We start from the raw sequence: 20,005 nt of genomic DNA on the forward strand, positions 1-20,005 counted from the left end.
TCGAAACTGGCCCCCGTAAAGTCTGAGTCTGATTAAACTGACTTTGTCACTCACTTTGCCACTCAATTTGTCATTCACTGTATGCTTACCCTCTAGTGCCCTATCGTCCACAGTAACAGTTTATGCATTGCGTTGTGCTTTCGTTTGAAATGTACTGTATTCTGCAAATTTTCAATCAATCAATCAATCACATTTTCAATCAATCATCGTGACGTCACGGTAGGATCCGACCTTTCCTTCTTCAACATACTCCTTGGTCTTATCGCGGCGCATGCGTCGTGGTGCTGTGCAGATAGCGCAGGCGTGGTGTGTACTGTGTAGAAGCTACCGGCTAAAGTGACAGAGAGAGACACACAGAGCTTTTTACATGATGAAGTTTAGAGAGAATAATATGAACGTTTATAACAATAACGCCGACCTGGTTCCAGAATGGTGCGCTAATGAAGTCACCACAGGGGTGAGTTATGACCCCAAAACACATAGACACTGCTTTAAAATAGGTTTTATACTGCTAAGCTAAGATGCAATTAGCCATGGTTCATGACGCTCGTATGTTACAATCGGCTCTCAATGAGACAGCACTTTATTTATTGTGTGTGTGTGTGTGTGTGTGTGTGTGTGTGTGTGTGTGTGTGTGTGTGTGTGTGTGTGTGTGTGTGTGTGTGTGTGTGTGTGTGTGTGTGTGTGATTGAGTGAGAGAGTGAATCTGTCTTGGAGATAATTATGACAATCCTGCTTTGTGAAATAATTCACATATATTGATTAAATAATAAATGGTAAATTGTATAGCGCCTTTATCCAAGGCGCTTTACATAGATTGTGCATTACATTCACCCATTCACATTCATACACCGATGGCGGCGGAAACCATGCAAGGCACCAACCAGCACATCAGGAGCAATTAGGGGTTCAGCGTCTTGCTCAAGGACACTTCGACACCAACTCTGGGGGAGCCCGGGTTCGAACTGGCAACCGCCACCAGCCACTCTACCCCTGAGCCACTGCCACCGCCCAATGCCTTAGTGTTTCAGTTTAATCTGTCAATCAGGCTTATCATACTGCTGGACAAGTGGACATCAATCAATATAGACCAGTGGTTTTCAACCAGTGGTCCGGGGACCACCAGTGGTCCTTGAGGGGGTTCCAAGTGGTCCCCAGCTAAATGATGGAGAGTTGGTATGGACTCTTATTAGATCTTTAACTCTTGAGAGCGTAAAATGAAACATTCAAGAGTTAAATTATTCTTAGACTTGTGCATTGCTTAATTTACAAGAAGTGTTTGCCTGTTATCTCCTAATGGTCAGTATATAGACCACATGGAGATTCTGGAGACAACACAAATGTCAGTATCAAGAGCCCAATGCTCGTAGATCGGGAGGATTGTCAGTTACCTAGCCTAAGATGTACACACTCGGAATACATCTACGAGAGTTTAGGGTCAGTGGCCCAAACCACACCAAAGGGTCAAGACAGTTTTGGCGTTAACTCCTTGCAACCGTTTGGACCCAAGGAGTTGCATGGTGACCGTTTGGTGTGGTTAGGGCTAGGCTACCAGTTGCCCTGCATCTTATTCTTAGTGTTTTTCTCCTTGGTAATATTATTAAACATTTAAATTAGAAGTAATGTTTGCAGTAAGCTGCATATAACGTACATTATAGCCACCCCCACAGCTCATCTGCATCCTTGAATTGGGCAAGAAAGCTTAGAGAAGGAAAAGACGTCAACGTCATGGTGTCACGTGACTGGACGCAGGGGCTGCGCCATGACACCCCCCCCCCCACGCCCCCTTGTGCCAAAACTCACACTGGAAGTTCGATGAATACATTGCAGTGGATGGGAGCCCGCTGGACATCTTGTAAACAAACATTATTTATGAACGATAGCGACCTTTGTCATATCATCGGTCCAGGAATATAATAGAAGACATATCACAGATTGTTTTCCGACTGGGTGTTTTTCGACTTGCTAACTGTTTAATTGTATTCAGGAATTTAAAGAGCACAGAGTACGGCTCTGGGCTGCATGGGCTTAACCTGACTCCGCCAGCTGGTGACAGTATTGGGTTCACACTTCACAATCCTGCCTTCAAAAGCCCATAGGCCTATATTGTTTTTAATTCATCAACATTACAAACTAAATAACGCTTTAAAAATGTTGAGAATAAAGGATTTTGCAATATTACAAGTCAGTGGTGTTCACTAAAGTAAAAGTTGCCTAGCAGTATCACAATGTAACATGCTCTACAAGTGGTTAAGTTTCAGAATAAATACGCAAATTAACAGTAGCCTTAGGACCAACCTGCCTAGTATAATACAACACTTTCTGAATGATTGAGACCATTGTAAAATAAACGCTTCTGTAACATAACATCACACATTACTTTCTACTGTCTTAAAGTCACCACCAAGTACCCAGTGGTCTAGGTTTACTGGCGCCCACCTCCCCCTATTTTCACACAGCTTTAACTGTTTATACCTGATCGGTGACTGTGACTGTGAGCGCACGTAGCCGGTAAGCATGCCATGCACACTTGACTTTAACAGCAGTGTGGACTGCTATGGCTCCAGTAGGCTACTGCTGCTGTGTGGTATTCTCCTCCATCAAAGAAACAGTTACAGATATATTCGTCCAAAGCAAACCTTTTAGTTTCGCTAGTGTGTAGTAAGGATGTTTGTCTACTTTTGTGTTTTAGGCTTAGGCTATGCAGCTGTTCTGTGTGCATGCCGCGATGCGCACATGCACGCACGTGCATGCGTGTCACGTTCCGAGGTAGCCTACCAGTACAATTTAATTTAGCCAGTCATTCATTCATATTTAACTTGAAACTGAATATAAAGGCAATGTCTGGAGTTGATAGAGCAAGCATTAACTTCTTTAATAAGGTATGCCTATGCCTACTATATTTTGAGGGACACATGACACTTAAATCGTTTAATATTTATACCTCTACATTTCACATGCAAATATTATACTTTCACTACAATTATTAGTTATTACTAGACTACTATTACGTTGTACTACTTAAAACTACTGTTGTATTATACTAGGCAGGTTGGTCCTAAGGCTACTGTTAATTTGCGTATTTATTCTGAAACTTAACCACTTGTAGAGCATGTTACATTGTGATACTGCTAGGCAACTTTTAATTTAGTGAACACCACTGACTGTAATATTGCAAAATCCTTTATTCTCAACATTTTTAAAGCGTTATTTAGTTTGTAATGTTGATGAATTAAAAACAATATAGGCCTATGGGTTTTTGAAGGCAGGATTGTGAACCCAATACTGTCACCAGCTGGCGGAGTCAGGTTAAGCCCATGCAGCCCAGAGCCGTACTCTGTGCTCTTTAAATTCCTGAATACAATTAAACAGTTAGCAAGTCGAAAAACACCCAGTCGGAAAACAATCTGTGATATGTCTTCTATTATATTCCTGGACCGATGATATGACAAAGGTCGCTATCGTTCATAAATAATGTTTGTTTACAAGATGTCCAGCGGGCTCCCATCCACTGCAATGTATTCATCGAACTTCCAGTGTGAGTTTTGGCACAAGGGGGCGTGGGGGGGTGTCATGGCGCAGCCCCTGCGTCCAGTCACGTGACACCATGACGTTGACGTCTTTTCCTTCTCTAAGCTTTCTTGGAATTGGGGCGGCTGCGGCTCAGGAGGTAGAGCAGGTCGTCCAATGATCCGTGGGTCGGCGGTTCGAATGTCGAAGTGTCCTTGGGCAAGACACTGAACCCTACATACATTGCCTCCAATGAGTCGGTCGGTGTGAGCTCGCCACCATTGGTGTGTGAATGTGGGAAGTGAGGACGCTGACGTCGACTGTTCGCCGCTTCACCTCCCAATGTATGAATGAATGAACCATTGTAAAGCGCTTTGAGCACTTGGAAAAGCGATATAAAAATGTAATTAATTTGAGTTGTCACTTAATATCACTTTCACGTTTTTATCATTTTATAATATCATATAATTTGACATGGTGGAATGGCCTGTAATCATGTAATCTCTCTCTCTCAGACTACCATCATGGCGGTAGAATATGATGAGGGTGTTGTGATGGGAGCTGATTCCCGTACAACCACTGGGTAAGTGTTTGTGTGTGTGTGTGCATCATTAACCCATTAAGGACTGGGTTATGAGCTTGTAGAGCTGCTATTTTTGAAAAGTCGTGAAAATGTGTACAATGAATATTGAATATATATTCTTTCACAACTGGGGGGGTGGCTGGAACAACATACAGTATCATATGTATATCAGATGGGGGTCGGTGGCCAATAACGGTGTACATATCATTTTTGTGATCATTGACATGAAATAGGTTTAGAACCACTGATATTGAAATATAGGTTTTTCAGAAAACTGTTAGGATTTAGATGACATTTTGTAGAATCTGGTCTCAGTCCTAAATGGGTTAAAGCACATGATATATATATAGTGTAACAACAACCTGTGTGTGTCTGTGTGTCCGTACATCCATCCAGGGCGTACATTGCCAACAGAGTGACGGACAAACTGACTCCCATCCACAACCGTATCTTCTGCTGCAGGTCAGTCCACCACACTGTACTATAACTATAAAGGTACTGTAGTTGCACATGGTGCAGTTTTCTTTTGCTCCGAATATCGGAGTGAATTTCGGAGGACGTAAAAATAAACCTGGACCTCTCTTTACAAGCTCGCAACGTGTTGTAACTTGTGAGAGTGTACCAAATGCACTCTTTAATTACAGGCCTGTTTTATCAACTTTATAGACTGTGTAACTATATAGACTAGAGGCTTTAAGTGGTGCTGAATTTGCATCTCAACTAAAGCTAATTCATCATCCTAGTGTGTAGTGTGACGGAGGATAATTACACCATAAATTAAAGTCTCCACGATACGATTGTTGAGTTGAGTGTTTTTTTTTCACGATGAACTATAATAACGACAGCACACGATAAGGCTGTTAAGTTGATGAAAGTCATAAAATGCTGAGACAACATTAACGTGTGTGTGTGTGTGTGTGTGTGTGTGTGTGTGTGTGTGTGTGTGTGTGTGTGTGTGTGTTTGTGTTTGTGTTTGTGTTTGTGTTTTAAAGGTCTGGTTCTGCTGCTGACACTCAGGCCATCGCTGAAATTGTGGCGTACCAGCTGGGCTTCCATAGGTATGCGCACGCACACACACACACACACACACACACACACACACACACACACACACACACACACACTGCAGTGCTGGTGTACGAGCTGGCCTTCCATATTGGTGCTCAAGCACGCGCGCGCGCACACACACACACACACACACGATGACCGATTCCACCGGTCATCAAAGTATTGTCTCAGGAATGTAACAAAAACATCTGCATTGTCAGACTTCTGATTGGTCCCTGACTGACTAACCAGCAGGCTCTTTCTGACTTGTTCCACCCTGGTTCCGTGTTGTTCATGTTGAATTTGCTATAACATCATTTTGTGTTATGCCCAGTCACCATGCTGCGCCTGTGATGTTCCTTTTTACCGACAATAAAAGAAGTATTGAACACACAGAATATCAATACGAAGCAATTGAAAAACACGTTCTTTCAATGGTACTGGATGGAGAGAGAGGATTTTTGTCCAACCATGAAACAGCAACCAATGGGTGTGAAGAGGGGCACAACCATGGGCGGGACTTGACAAATTGATAGAAAGGTAACCGGAGAACTCACCGGTTTTCCGACTCGCCGCGGTTTAGTGCATCTTAGTTTTACTTCACCTTTATTTAAGTTGCATTGAATTGAGAGATAGAGAGGATAGTTGTTTAGAGATTACACTACTAGATGAAGTAGGAATGCTAAAGTTTTAACACCAAATACAGAAACAATGTAATTCATTAGTGAACAATATCCTGAAATATCATTGGTACAATCATTGGTATTCACACGCTTACCCTTTTATCATTATGTAGCTGATCATTTAATTGCACAAAATAATTTGATCACTTTGGAAATGAACTATAACATCTGTGGGTTTGACACACTACACTGATGAAGACTGCATGTTAGCATAACGATGAAGACATTGAAACATGTTTCTCTCCACCTTTCGCTGCGGTGAGTTGGTAAACCGGCGAGTTCTCTGGTATTCGATAAGTCATTCAAAATCTCAATTTTAACCATACAACAATTTGTGAGCACGACTTAAATGTGTACAGTACAGTGACACTCATTAACGCAAATAATTAATATTGTCATCGCCAGCATCGAGCTTGATGAGCCCCCATTGGTGGAGACGGCCGCCAATCTGTTCAAAGCTTCCTGCTACCGCTACCGAGAAGAGCTGAGTGCCGGGATCATAGTGGCGGGATGGGACAAGAGGAAAGGAGGACAGGTAACCCTAAACCTAAACCTAACGCACCTAATGTCTGTCTGTCTGCTGGGATCATAGTGGCGGTAGGGGACAAGAGGAAAGGAGGACAGGTAACCCTAAACCTAAACCTAACGCACCTAATGTCTGTCTGTCTGCTGGGATCATAGTGGCGGTAGGGGACAAGAGGAAAGGAGGACAGGTAACCCCAAACATAAACCTAACGCACCTAATGGCTGTCTGTCTGCTGGGATCATAGTGGCGGTAGGGGACAAGAGGAAAGGATGACAGGTAACCCTGAACATAAACCTAACGCACCTAATATCTGTCTGCTGGGATCATTGTTCTACTCGCACAAATATTGAATATATGCATAAACGCCTGTCCTGGTTATCTGTTAAAAACAAACTCCATTGCAGTCTCTTCATGTTTGTTAGAAACACAATTTCTAATCAAACACCAGATTACTTTTTCGAACGGTTATTAAAATCAAGTGACAGACATAATCATAACACCAGAATTGCCAGCCTCGGTCATTTATCACTCCCTGCTCCAAAAACGAACCTCATCATTTTGGAACACCTGAGTTAACATTAACATTAACATAACACAAAATAAATTATCTTTCAAATATGCTTTAAAGGAACACTTGCTACAGCTGACCACATGACCAGAATGTTCTTCTTATTATGTTGCATTTAATTTTATATAATAAATTGTAATTATGTATTTTCATGTATTTAACTTTGTTGAATGTATTTGTAATTACCGTATGCATTTTTTGTATGTATTTTATATGGACCCCAGGAAGATTAGCTGTCGCCACGGTGTCAGCTAATGGGGATCCATTCAATAAACAATAAACAATATGAATATTGAAATATATATTAACAGTTTGCAGAATAACAGTACATTTCAAGCACAACTCAATACAAAGACTGTTAACTGTGAGTGGATGACCCAATAAAGCATTACACTTGTTTACAAGAGGGTCCACCTTGTTCAAATCATCCAAACATTTAGAGACGTACAAATAGACACTTCCATATAGTAAAAAAAATCATAAAAAGGGGAAAAAGGAAAAGAAACGTATACAGTGAGGGAGAAAAAGGGTGGGGGTTCAGATTTCACGGGGGCCAGTTTCGAATTGCAGCCGTCCGTAGGTGCCCTTTGAGAGCAGTTTTGAAGGAGTCAAGGGATTTGCATGTCTTAATGACTGTTGGTAGGGTGTTCCACATTTTGGCATGATGGTCAGACAGCCTGTGTCTCTACCAGGTGTATTCTGTACAGATAGGTCTAACTCCCTCTCTCTCTCTCTGTATTGTATACTGTATGTCTCTCTACCAGGTGTATTCTGTACCAATAGGAGGCATGATGGTCAGACAGCCCGTGTCCATTGGAGGAAGTGGCAGTTCTTACATCTACGGCTTCATGGATACAAAGTACAGACCTGGAATGACCAAAGAGCAATGTCTGGAACTCACTGCTTCTGGTGAGACGCACGCACGCACGCACGCACGCACGCACTCACATTTTTGTGGGAACACTGCTTTAGTTGGTTGTTGAAGTAAAAAATTCTGAATCTGAATCATTTTGTGGGGAAAAGAGTTTTTCCAAAAACGCTCCCCTTCGAACAGTGGTTACCAAACTTTTTCACTTGCGCAGGTAAAGATGAGCATCTGGCTCACTAGGAGGAACAAAATGCAAGGAGCAGGGTCAGTAGACCCAGAACTCATGGCAAAAGGACTGATAACAGCTCGTCTCAGAATAGAGTTTGCCTATTACAAACTGATTTCCCGTCTAGAACAGTTCGTTGAGATGTGGGGACATGATAACCTCTTGTGTAGCATTGAGCAAGAATCACTGGTTTTATCTCTTTAAGGAGAAAAAAAACAACAAAAAAACATGTTTTTTTTTTCAAAGCATGACATTTCTAGAAATGTCCTGAAGAATATGTGAGTGTACACAAAAGATTAAATAAAGGCTTAGTTAAAGGTCTCTCTCTGTCTCTCTCTCGCTCTCTGTCTCTCTCTCTCTGTATCTCTGTCTCTCTCACTGTCTCTCTCTGTGTCTCTCTCTCTCTCTCTCTCTCTCTCTCTCAGCTCTGGCCCTCGCCATGGAGAGAGACGGGTCCAGTGGGGGGGTGATCAGACTGGCTGCCATCAACGAGAGCGGAGTGGAGAGAACGGTTCTGACCGGAGACCAAGTGCCCAAGTGTTCTACACACTGATACACACACACACACACACACACACACGCACACACTCTGAAACATGCACACTTATACGTGTTAATTTGTACTGAAAAGTAAAATGTAATACATCAATAAAAGTTTGTTTTTTCAGGAAATCTCCTACTTTCTTTACTGTTCATTCACTGAAGCACTTAACCCATTCTGGGCGGGAATCCCTTTTGGTGTTTTAAACATTGTTATAATTTAGCTATTGAAAAATAGCAGGTCTACAAGCTCATAGCGCGCCACCGAGTGGCGCGCTATGAACTTGTAGGTCTGCTATTTTTGAAAAATCGTTAAAATGTGCCTCAAATCTTTCAGAATATTTTCATGATTTAGAAAACTTTTTTTCTTTTTCTTTTTTCGACGTCAGGCCTGAATGGGTCTGTACTAGGCCATCTGCTCTACTCCGAATACATTTGGCTAAGTTAGTTTTTTAGGAAATCTCCTAATTTCTTTACTGTTCATTCACTGAAGCACTTAAACCCTCTGGAGTTTCACATGGGTCTGTACTAGGCCATCTGCTCTACTCCGAATACATTGGGCTAAAATTGCAGAGCCACTGTCTTAGCCGAATGTTCAGCCCCCAGAATAGGGATGGGGAAGCTAGGGCAGTGGGTCTAGAAACGTTTTCATGTCGAGGACAAATTGATATGTATGTATTTAGGCCGCAGACCCCCGTCCTCGGAATGAGAAGATTTGTGTCTAAAGAAAGGAAAATCGAAATTCTGCATTTTTCACACACATTTGCAAGGTTTTTCACCAAAGAAAATCTAAAGGATGGTGATGCTGTTGAACTTGTAGTTTTGAATAGCCAAAGTCTAATGTAATTTCACATCCTACCTGTTTTGCAGGGGTTTTTTTCCTTGCTTTTTTTCTCCTTTCTGAATTCCCATAGTCATTTTTCATAGATTAGTCAGATAAGAACAAGTGATGAGTGAAGTCAGTCAGGTATGGCAGAAAGGGAACCAATATTATAACTCTATGAACTCTAGCAGTGTTTATACGGGGTTCTAAGGGGTTATATGGGGGGGGGGGGTTCTAAAATAAACAAACTGTCTCTGTGATATTGCCAGGGAGATGGCTCGTTTACGAGTCACGACAGTCACTCATATTTGATACAGTCCATTTCTAGCGAAAATGTATCAATGTATTGTAAGGGTTCCAAATTCCATATGATGTAAGGTGAGAAAGCCCGGACAGGCGAAACATTGTTTGGTTGAAATAAAGAGAAGATGGGGAGCAAACCTATTGTTTGGCAGTATGTAAATTGTATTTGTATAGACAATTTCTAATGTAGGCATTCAGCAGATGCTCTTAATCCAGTGAGTGATTTACAGCAGGCAGGTAAACACATCAAATGCAGAGCGACAGTGTAGTCAAGGATCCGCAATCCGCAATTTTCCAAAAAAAAATCTAAAACCGATGGGCTATATATAACCCATCGTTTTTTTTTTTTTTTTTTTTAACAACAATTTTTCCGCAACACTCCGCAATTTTTCAGCAACACTCCGCAATTTTGCACCGCTCTGGCCCTCATGAAGTCACATTTCGTCCAATGCGGCCCCCACCCCAAAATGAGTTCGACATCCCTGGTGTAGTGCCTGAGTAATCTAACCTAAAATCAGACATAATAAACATAATATCAAATGAATAATTGAAACTATAGGATGCCAGGTCACCAAATGGACCTGGTTATATAATTTAATTACATTTGTACCAAGGTATAGCACTTCCAACAGAACTAAAAACCCAGACAGAGGCATTTATCATATTGAGACAAAAACAAATGGTTCAATACATCTCAGGGCGGGGGACACATCAGAGAGGTCCAACCTGGAGGAGAAGCTTGAGGACATTCTCTACATGCCTGGTTGCGGTTGGTGAAACAGAAGTATTGATGTTAAAAGTGTCCACTGACTGAGGCTGCAGCTCTTTGGATGTCACAGACTATGGTGTTTTCTCTGTTGCACATTGCAAAAGATGTCAGTCGGAGCCATCTGCTGGAGAAACGGTGTAACAACATTCCAGAGTCTGGACCTTGCACAGCTCTATATAATATAAGACTTTGACGGACAAAAGTAGGACTTTTTCCACGATAAAAGTTAAGCCGTGTATATCCACGGATTTTACCTGTACTATATTTTCACCTGGACTTTGAGATTTAAAAAATGTATAAACAGTATGCAGAATGAGTACATTTAATTCAAACAAAAGTACAACTCAATACAAAAACTGTGGACACTATGATGAAGCATTGCACTTGTTTACACTAAGGCCCACGATTTTCAATTCATCAGAACATTTTAGAGACTTACAATTATACACTTCTATAATAAGAATCAGGAATGATTGAATGTAATATGTCCGGTATATCAAGTTAGTTTCAGCCTTCTAGTTCTAGTGGAATCTGATATTTCTTCTTGTACTGTGTCTTATGGGTTAAGAATTGCATAATTATATGTACCATAATATGACATAACATTCAGGAATACCTCAAAGATGTATAGTATACCGTAATACGTCTATCACATAGACTGTAGAAAGATCTATCCTGCACTGACTGCAGTGGTGTTTCTAAATACCTGCAGCAGGAGGCGCTGGGGATACGCTACGGTTACGCTGCCACACAGATCCAAAGAAGACTCAATATCCCATGATGCACAGCACAGCGCGGAACTGTTGTTGTTGCTAGGACAACGCCAGCGAGCTGCGTCTGTAGCATTAGAGTCCCATCTTCTATATCTTTTATATTATTATTACGTCATATGTGTATGTATGAGTGAATAACAGCCGCCGGTGAGCATCGTGCGACGTCAGCACATCTTTAAATGACCGAAAACTTCGCGAGAGCTTAGCTTTTTAGCTTTGTGTTGCTAAAGCTGATGTGATCCAGACAGGTATGCTAGCTATAGCTTCTCTATGTGTCAGTCTGTATCTTTTTAATAAACAGAAAATCCAACTCAAAAACCATGAAAAACGACATGCATTAATTAAATTAAACATACATGTTTAATTTACTTCACTGGACTAGGCCTATTTCTATTTTCCAATACTTTTTAATTCCATCTCAGATCCAAATATTGTACTTTTTACTCCACTAAACTACTGAAAACTTTAGTTACTATAGTTAGTAGACAGTTACTTTGTAGATTTTGATTATACAACTTCAGCCCCTATAGTTTAATCTCTTGGCCATTTGAAAATAGGATCTTGTAGGATACCAGCTTATCCAATCAGCTAGGATAGAGATCTCACAAAATTGGAACTGGAACACTATAAAAAATAGTCTGATAAACTACTTTCACCTAATTGGCTGAGCCTGAAATGAAGCCTACCATTACCTGAAAATGTTTTTTTTCCAGAACGCCTGCAGTATTGATATGTTTTCCACCACTGTTAAATGTTCTCCTCTCCTCCTCTCATCTCGCCTCCTCTCCTCTCCTCTTACCTCCTCTATCCTCCTCTTACCTCTTCTCCTCTTACCTCCTCTCTCCTCCTCTTACCTCCTCTCTCCTCCTCTTGCCTCCTCTCCTCTCTCCTCTTGCCTCATCTCCTCTCCTCCCCCCTCAGTGTCAGATGGAGCCTGGCAACAGTGGTAAACTGATCTCTAACCAGCCTTATGATGAAAGTGTGGAAGTTCACGACTCTGAGGATGTAGCGAGTATCTACACCCCCACCCCCCACACACACAGCAAGGTAAAACGCACGCACGCACGCATGCATACACACGGTAGAGAATAAATAATGCATTTTTAATGCAAATAGCTGATCTACAAACTCACAACACGTCACATCGCAAGCATGTATATCCACTATTTCCATTACATTTCTTTATCAAATAGGTTATTATTATTACTAGACCTGTATGTGCCCGTCGGCCACCGGCCTACTTGAGAACGATGCGAGAACGATGTGTCTGAAGAGTGCAAAGTGCATACTGACTGTGAAAAGTGGACTGGTTAAGTAATCAATTGGCAGGTGTGGGGTTGCCATGGCAATCGATTGGCTGAGGCAGAGGCTGGGAATTGCATACTGTAGGTGAGGGGACTTGGGCTCATTAGGCCCACTGGCAGAGCCTGACCTGAGCCTTTTGTGGTGGTTCTGGACAACCGTGGGTCCGACCGACTCGATACCGGGCACTGCACTCCCTGCGGGGGTGTGGAACGCGTGTGTCGAATTTGAAGTCGGTGGGGCAAAGTTACGTGCATTACAACCGTACGCATACACACAGACACACAGACAGAGACGTGATGCATTTATAGTTAGATAATCAATTAAATCTATTAGCTGTTACACCCCTGCATGTCAGACAGGAAGCAGCCACGGGAACAGGAAGGGGCGTGGCCTGATGGCGGCAGCCAATAGCAGCAGCGACGAGTTTGACGAGGAGGAGGAGCAGCAGCGGAAGGCCAAAGAGCCAATGGGACGACAGCCTGTAGGCCTCCTGAGCCCTAACCAGCCAATGAGACGCCAGCCTGGCCTCCTGGGCGCTAATGAGGGGTAGGCCTGTCACGATTAGCCTATTACATCATCGCCTATTTGTGATAATCGCAATTATCTTTGCATAATCGTCAATCGTTTCCATGTTGAAAAATGTCCATACACAAAAATAGCAGAAACTGAAAATCTACAAACTTGTAGATCAACTATTTCCGCTATTTTGTATGGAAAGAAAAATATATATACAAAAATATTAAATGTGTCAGTGATTTCAAGTTTTAGATTGAAGTCATTTGTCATATCTGCCCTGTGCAATTTGTGATTACGAAGCCTTAAAGGCAAACGGAAATAGAAATTCTAACGCACCATTGTTCAATGCAAAAAAAAACACAATTAAATCTTAATCTTCAGCTTAAATTTGTAATCGTGACAGGCCTGCTAATGAGGGGGCGGGGCCAGAGGAAGAGGAGGAGGAGGAGGAGGACTCCGACGACGACGAAGACGACGATGACGAAGATGAGCGGGGGGGCGGACCGGAGGGGGCGTACCATCCTGCCGACTACGCCAACCTGCCCGTTTCCACGGAGATCAAGGAGCTGTTCCAGTACATCACACGGTAACTAACAGCCTTTATCTGGAACTGTTCCAACTTCCAATACATCACGGCAACGCCCTTTATTTACCGGCCAATCGTTGACCCCTGTTTAATTTACCAACACAAAATCAAACAAAGTCTTATTCAACAACAAAAATGTCAAAGGGTTTTGAGTCTGAGAGGCTAAATCTCATCAAATGGTGGTCCGTGGCTCAAAGGGTTTTAATATGAAAAAGGTTGAATACCACTGAATTAAACTACAGAAAATAAGTAAGACCCCGGACTGTGTGATTTATGGATCAGATTTACTATCATAAACATTTTAACACACTTTAATTGTGAGAAGGAAAGGCTAATGTTTGAGCGTAAGCATTTTGCTCACACTAGACTAGAGCATCTTTCTCCAGAAACATTTCAATGGCGATGCTGTGGAAAAAATCTGAAATCACATCCGAACCTCAGATGTCTGATCAGCACAACGGACAGCAACGTAGTCTTGGAGAAAAGAGCCAGAGCAGATCGTAATTATAACAGTAGTCTGTCTAACCCATGCGCAAGAGACGTTTCATGGTTGCGGGGGGTGAGCAAGGCGTTGCCTAGCAACCGGCCCAGGTTTACTATCATAAACATTTTAAGACCCTGCAGGGACCAGGGCTGTGATTTATCATTTATGATAATGTCGGTAGTATCATAAACATTTTAAGACCCAGGGCTGTGTGGGTTAATAAGTGTATATATGTTTTACAGATATACTCCTCAGACAGTAGAGTTGGATCATAAACTGAAGCCCTTCATCCCAGACTTCATCCCCGCAGTAGGAGACATCGACGCCTTCATCAAGGTATACTATAGTCACGTAACCATGGCAACACAGAGGTTGTGGGTTCAAATCCACTGTGGTGCATCCGGCTTTGTCGAGCGTCTATACCAGTGGTTGTCAACCAGTGGTCCGTGGACCACCAGTGGTCCTTGAGGGGATTCCAGGTGGTCCCCCAGCTAAATGACGGGGAGTTGGTAACCAAATGGACCCCTGTCTTTAACTCTTGAGAGCGGAAAATGAAACCAAATGGACCATCCCGGGTCCATTTGGGTCCATTTGTTAAAATTCTGCATTACATTTACAAGAAGTTCACAGATTTAGAGAGACTGTAGAGTCATTTTTATTTTGATTAACGTTTGCCTGTTATCTTTCCTATTGGTGGAACAGAAAGGGAAGAAAATGCCAGCACTAAATACATTCCTCAGCGTTGGCCCACTAGGCCGAAACGCGTTCGCTGTCTGCTCGTCAGAGGTAAATAAAATAAATCATGTGAAAAGGTCATGTATTGAGTGCTGGAATTTTCTTCCCATTCTGATGCCTTGCCTTGCATTTGCACCTAGAAGGATTTTTCTCTAACCTGGAGTGCTTCGGCAGTCTTGTTCTCCATCTTTCCTAATGGTACCACATCAATACAGCAAAGGAATTGTGCGCAAATTAATTTCCAACGATAACAAAATATTCTTTAGTTTTGGGTCTGCGAGGCTAAATGTCATCAAAATGGTGGTCTGTCCGTGGCTCAAATGCCAAATAAATGATGGGCCTTGGGGTGGAGCATGCCAGCGTCAGAGTCAGAGTGTTGGGTGGGAGGAGTAGGACGAAGGCTCTACGTCCTCCCGGTGGGTGCTCCTCACTAGTAGGTGAGTCAGTAGGATACAACAGTACGTCCTTCCGGTGGGGGCTCCTCACCGGCAATGTCTTTTAGATAGCATTGTAAACTCTCTCTCTCTCTCAGGTTCCCAGGCCAGATGGGGTGACAGACAGTCTGGGTCTGTTGGTTTTAGACGAGCCGTGTGTCAAACAGTCGGACCCTACAGTTCTGTCTCTGTGGCTGTCTGAAGATACCAAACAACACACTACTCAGGTACACCAACGACACATTTTAGCAAGTTCCGAAATGTTTACCATTGAGCTAATGGCCTGCTTGCTCAGGGGAGAAACTGGATCTTGACCATGACAGAATCTCTCTATCTCTGTCTGTCCCCCCCCCCCCCTCTCTCTCTCTCAGGTAAAGAAGGTGTCCAGTGTGTCGAACGCCCAGAAGAACCCCAGAGCGTTGGACAGTTGGATGGACAGCATCTCAGAGCTGCACAGATCCAAGCCTCCAGCCACCGTGCATTACAGGTACTGCCCCCTAGCCACTGTTACAGGTACTGCAGATCCACGCCTCCGTTATTATCTTTGTGTCTTTAACTTTTTCTCTGCTATCTACGATTATAATCGTAGCCCTAGGCTAGGGTACTAAAGGTGCTAACTACGTACATGTTCGTAGACAACCGTATATATCCATAAAGCGGCGACCATCAATTTACCTTTTAGTAATTAAAAAAATAAATCCAGCTCCATTGAGCCTCCATTATAACAGGATTTTCAAAGCCTTGTATCTCTAAAGCTTCGAGCGCTGTCAATGGTGAGCTGTCGCGCATCCCGACGATCGTAAATCATTTGTCTCATTTGTGAAGATCGCTGTGGACATGTAACTGAGATCGATCAATGTCCTCACAATAACAGATAACCATGAAAGCACAAAAGGATCGTAGAGTGAGAGCGGTCGGGTGGCACAGGTTAGGTGTGCTTATAAACATCTTTTGTCCGCACATGTCTCAAGATTTGCCATTGACAATGAAAGGGGAATTCAGGTCAATTGTCCTCCAAATCTTGTCCCCACACGTCTCAATAATTTGCCATTGACAATGAACGGAGAAATTACGTCAGAATTCCGCTAAATATGACTTAAGTTAAACATCAAAACATTAAACGCCATTGAAATTCAAGGAAAAACTTGCGTCATATGTAAAGGAGCGAATCGGCTAACCAATCACATGTTGGTGGGAGCGCTTGGCCAATAAGGGACCACCTAAATGTAGCAATGTCAAATGTCCGCATGACAAGAGTGCCCCTCATTTCACAGGGGTGTGATTTTAGTTTTCCTGACCACAAAGATAACTAGAAATGCACTCTGTCGAGTGCCTACTTGTGCTTTGCACACAAGTTGGCCATGAATAAAATGGCATTGATCCCAGGCTAGTATAGAGGTAGTTAAAATGGCATTCATCCCAGGCTAGTATAGAGGTAGTTAAAATGGCATTGATCCCAGGCTAGTATAGAGGTAGTTAAAATGGTATTGATCCCAGGCTAGTATAGAGGTAGTTAAAATGGTATTGATCCCAGGCTAGTATAGAGGTAGTTAAAATGGCATTGATCCCAGGCTAGTATAGAGGTAGTTAAAATGGTATTGATCCCAGGCTATTATAGAGGTAGTTAAAATGGTATTGATCCCAGGCTACTAGGCTATAGTGACAAATAAAATGGCATTGATCCCAGAGGATATAGTGACAAAATAAAATGTAAATCTTTGGTTTCCGTCCAGCCGCTCCATGCCGGACATCGACAGCCTGATGCAGGAGTGGCCCCCCCTGCTGGAGGAGCTCCTGGGGGGGTCCCAGGTGGGGCTCCCAGGGGCCGACCTGGACTGTGACCTCAGGGACTATGTGGACGTCGTCTGCGGGCTTCTGGACGTCCCCGTCTACAAGAACCATCGAGTGCAGTCTCTGCACGTCCTCTTCACCTTGTACCAGGAGTTTAAGAACTCCCACCACTTCAAAAACACTGTCACATAGGGCGGCGCATACACGTTGGTCCATCGTGCTAACAGTACGACATGCAACAGTCCGACACATGCATGGCCGCTTAAAGACTCATACATAGTCTGGGCTTTCGGTGGTGAGGTGACCACCGAACTACAAGATGACGTCACGAGCCGCGGTGAAGAGCAAACCACCGCCACCGCTCCAGCCCTTCTCTCTGTTTTTACTCACCACCGCTCAACGTTATTTCAGCTCCAGTGGTCAGGTACTGTAGGTTAGGATTCAGTAGGTCAGGATTTGGGGTATAGGATGTCGGACTAATGCCTGTCGGATGTTAGTACGTCGGACAAAACGAACCCATTACATACAGGCCTGTTACAATGATTCAATTTATTTCATTATTTGACATAATTACCGGTATAATACGTTTTTGCAGAATCGTCCATTTAAAAAGATTGTAAGCTTGCAATTTTGTAGCTTGTAATTGTTTTGGAAAGAAAATATAAAAAAAAAAGAAAATAAATATTAAATGTGTCTGATTTCAAGTTTTAGATTTAAGTTATTTGTCATATCTGCCCTGTGCAATTAGTGATTTATGAAGCCTAAAAAGCAAACAGAAATACAAATTGTAACGTTCCAATGTTCAATGCAAATTATTATACTTAAAAATTAAACACGGCAAGTTGACAATTAATCGCTAACTTGCCGTGCCCCCCCCCCCCTAAAACATGATCATCAGGTATTATGATTATACTAGGAGGAAGATTTCTTTCAAAATAGTGTACACACCCACCAGTTCATTAAGTATACCTGGTTTTCACCACCCACCTAATTCCATACATACAAAATAATAATAATTAGTTAAAATTAGAGTAAATCACAATCTGCTGTTCTCACTAGTTTGCGTCCCAGGAAAACGTCTAATCTCTCTTTTGGGTCTTGAGATTGGAAAACGGCTGGAACTAGCCTGGCTTCTTGGCCAGACTCGTATCACCCTGTCGAACGCACATTCGCGTCTGGCCTCTGTGAGGCTACGCTGGAACTGACATCAAGGATGGATTAACACACACACACACACACACACACACACACACACACACACACACACCCACACACACACACACCCTTTACCATAACTGAATCAGTGTATGACTGTATGTGGATGGGTGGATGAATGTAATGCACATGTAAACAATCTATCTATGAGTTTGTGTGTACTGTACGTATGTAAAGTGTCCACTGCATGTAAAGCGCTTTGGATATACGTAAGCACTTCACAGACTGAGTCACAGACTGTGGGTGGTGGGGTGGGGGGTAAAAAGGACATTGTGAGGTGACGACATCAAAGGAGTTGTGTGCGTACAACCTTCCATTTCCTGCGCAGGCAGGAAGTGACAGGTCGTATATGAGATACAGGGCCGTTTTTCTATCTGAGAAACAAACCCACAACAGAGAGAGAGAGAGAGAGAGAGAGAGAGAGACTTAAGCTTAAAGTGCTTGTGTGGGATAGGATAAAGGATAGTCCTTTCTTTTGGGCCTGTCCGTTTCCATAATTATAAACCTGGTTGCTTGTTTCTCGCAAAACCTGGAGAGAGCATCATTGTAGACTAGGCTATTCCACCATCTTGTCCTGATGAGAAGTTTGAAGACGGGATGATAAGGTGAATGTAGTTGTAGAAATTGAACAACAGCCATTAATGTATAGACATTAATGTATATTTTAGAAATTAAACAGTGTATATTTATCCAGTTTTATAGTTGTAGGTTGAGATGACTGGATGGCAGAACTTCTGTAGTCTACTGATGTTGCTGATACAAACTGGTAAGAAAACTCACTACTTTACCAACTATGTCATTTACTGTATAAATAAAACTGACTACCAACTTTTACCGTATAAAACTCACTACGTTACCAACTATTACTGTGTATAAAACTATTAGTTTACTGTGTATATGCAGTACCGTTATTGCTGTCAGCCAGAAACTCCATATTCTAACTTTTAGTTTTTTCTTAAATTAATGCTTTACTTGATCACACTACACTACAGCGTCACATGGAAGCATCAAGAGTAGCAGATCTGCGAGCTCTAAACTTTTTAACATTCATATTTTGATATTTAATTTATTGTATTTTTGTTATTTTGGCATGCTTTACATAGACTATTAGATTATTTTAGAATGGCAACATGTTTTTATAATAACAGCGTTTTTATAATATTTCATAAGCATTTCATTTTTTTTAAACATATCTCATGTAGTTGGTTATTATTTGATATTGCTTTATATTTCATAATTAAATGTTCATATTTACTTTATTTTATGTTATATAAAATACTGTAAATATTTCATATTAGTTTTTTTATTGTTTACTTACTTACTTAAGCTGGCGCTTAGGACAGCAACAAAGTTTCTCCACTTGCATCAGTCTTTGGCCATCTTCTCTATGGTCCATCTTCTCTATGGTCCCCCAGCTCTGATGTCTTTGGCCATCTTCTCTATGGTCCCCCAGCTCTGATGTCTTTGGCCATCTTCTCTATGGTCCCCCAGCTCTGATGTTGTTGCTGGAGCTCCTTCTCCATCGTCTATGGCTACGCCATGTCATTTTTGGCCTCCCTTTCTTCCTCTTGCCTTCTGGGGTCCAGTATAATGCCACTCTTGGGATAGTTTTTCATTGTAACATTTTATTATTTTCCAGGCAGGGCAGCGGATCAGATCTCAGTGCAGGTTCAAAGGTCGTCGGGCACCGTGGCCGTCTCCTGTCGTCTCCTTGCCAACG

The 20,005-nt window shown here is 42.3% G+C and overlaps 3 protein-coding genes across 5 annotated transcripts in view; all 3 read left to right on the forward strand.

The window, feature by feature from the left end:
• Nucleotides 1-299: 299 nt before the first annotated feature.
• LOC308335499 (proteasome subunit beta type-6-like) lies at nucleotides 300-8,677 on the forward strand. Its single transcript, XM_080792546.1, has 7 exons — nucleotides 300-457; nucleotides 4,026-4,093; nucleotides 4,490-4,555; nucleotides 5,086-5,151; nucleotides 6,229-6,358; nucleotides 7,682-7,826; nucleotides 8,437-8,677. Exons 1-7 carry the CDS (start codon nucleotides 368-370, stop codon nucleotides 8,562-8,564), a joined length of 693 nt encoding a protein of 230 aa, XP_080648672.1. The 5' UTR covers nucleotides 300-367; the 3' UTR covers nucleotides 8,565-8,677.
• Nucleotides 8,678-11,252: 2,575 nt separating this feature from the next.
• Nucleotides 11,253-17,712, forward strand: ift46 (intraflagellar transport 46 homolog (Chlamydomonas)). 3 transcript variants are annotated; one of them, XM_080792139.1, is made up of 8 exons: nucleotides 11,253-11,467; nucleotides 12,141-12,266; nucleotides 12,880-13,070; nucleotides 13,444-13,626; nucleotides 14,353-14,446; nucleotides 15,378-15,506; nucleotides 15,651-15,766; nucleotides 17,013-17,711. In XM_080792139.1, exons 2-8 carry the CDS (start codon nucleotides 12,147-12,149, stop codon nucleotides 17,260-17,262), a joined length of 1,083 nt encoding a protein of 360 aa, XP_080648265.1. In that variant the 5' UTR covers nucleotides 11,253-11,467; nucleotides 12,141-12,146; the 3' UTR covers nucleotides 17,263-17,711. The 3 variants fall into 3 exon arrangements, with proteins under 3 accessions (XP_080648265.1, XP_080648267.1, XP_080648266.1); XM_080792141.1 differs by lacking the exon at nucleotides 11,253-11,467 and having other exon boundaries at nucleotides 12,149-12,266; nucleotides 12,884-13,070; nucleotides 17,013-17,712; XM_080792140.1 differs by lacking the exon at nucleotides 11,253-11,467 and having other exon boundaries at nucleotides 12,164-12,266; nucleotides 12,858-13,070; nucleotides 17,013-17,712.
• A 1,039-nt stretch (nucleotides 17,713-18,751) lies between these two features.
• The window catches only part of LOC308335934 (uncharacterized protein), a gene marked incomplete at its 3' end in the record, with an annotated part of 6,857 nt that continues 5,603 nt past the window's right edge, over nucleotides 18,752-20,005 (forward strand). The window contains exons 1-3 of the mRNA XM_080793157.1: nucleotides 18,752-18,890; nucleotides 18,980-19,051; nucleotides 19,925-20,005. The exon at nucleotides 19,925-20,005 is cut by the window's right edge and continues 180 nt beyond it. Coding sequence (XP_080649283.1) covers nucleotides 19,000-19,051; nucleotides 19,925-20,005 — 133 coding nt within the window. The 5' untranslated portion in view covers nucleotides 18,752-18,890; nucleotides 18,980-18,999. The remainder of the gene's footprint in view (nucleotides 18,891-18,979; nucleotides 19,052-19,924) is intronic.

Source organism: Protomyctophum bolini (genome assembly GCF_963924005.1).
Source record: "Protomyctophum bolini genome assembly, chromosome: 20".
NCBI classification, from domain to species: Eukaryota; Metazoa; Chordata; class Actinopteri; order Myctophiformes; family Myctophidae; genus Protomyctophum; species Protomyctophum bolini.

What these genes read in the sequence shown, in the direction of transcription:
- LOC308335499 (XM_080792546.1), top strand. Translation starts at nt 368, where the DNA reads ATGATGAAGTTTAGAGAGAATAATATGAACGTTTATAACAATAACGCC. An exon ending in AACCGTATCTTCTGCTGCAG is followed by an intron (nt 4,556 to 5,085) that starts GTCAGTCCACCA and finishes TGTGTTTTAAAG; the next exon opens with GTCTGGTTCTGCTGCTGACA. An exon ending in TCTGGAACTCACTGCTTCTG is followed by an intron (nt 7,827 to 8,436) that starts GTGAGACGCACG and finishes TCTCTCTCTCAG; the next exon opens with CTCTGGCCCTCGCCATGGAG.
- ift46 (XM_080792139.1), top strand. Translation starts at nt 12,147, where the DNA reads ATGGAGCCTGGCAACAGTGGTAAACTGATCTCTAACCAGCCTTATGAT. An exon ending in CTCCTGGGCGCTAATGAGGG is followed by an intron (nt 13,071 to 13,443) that starts GTAGGCCTGTCA and finishes TAATCGTGACAG; the next exon opens with GCCTGCTAATGAGGGGGCGG. An exon ending in ACATCGACGCCTTCATCAAG is followed by an intron (nt 14,447 to 15,377) that starts GTATACTATAGT and finishes TCTCTCTCTCAG; the next exon opens with GTTCCCAGGCCAGATGGGGT.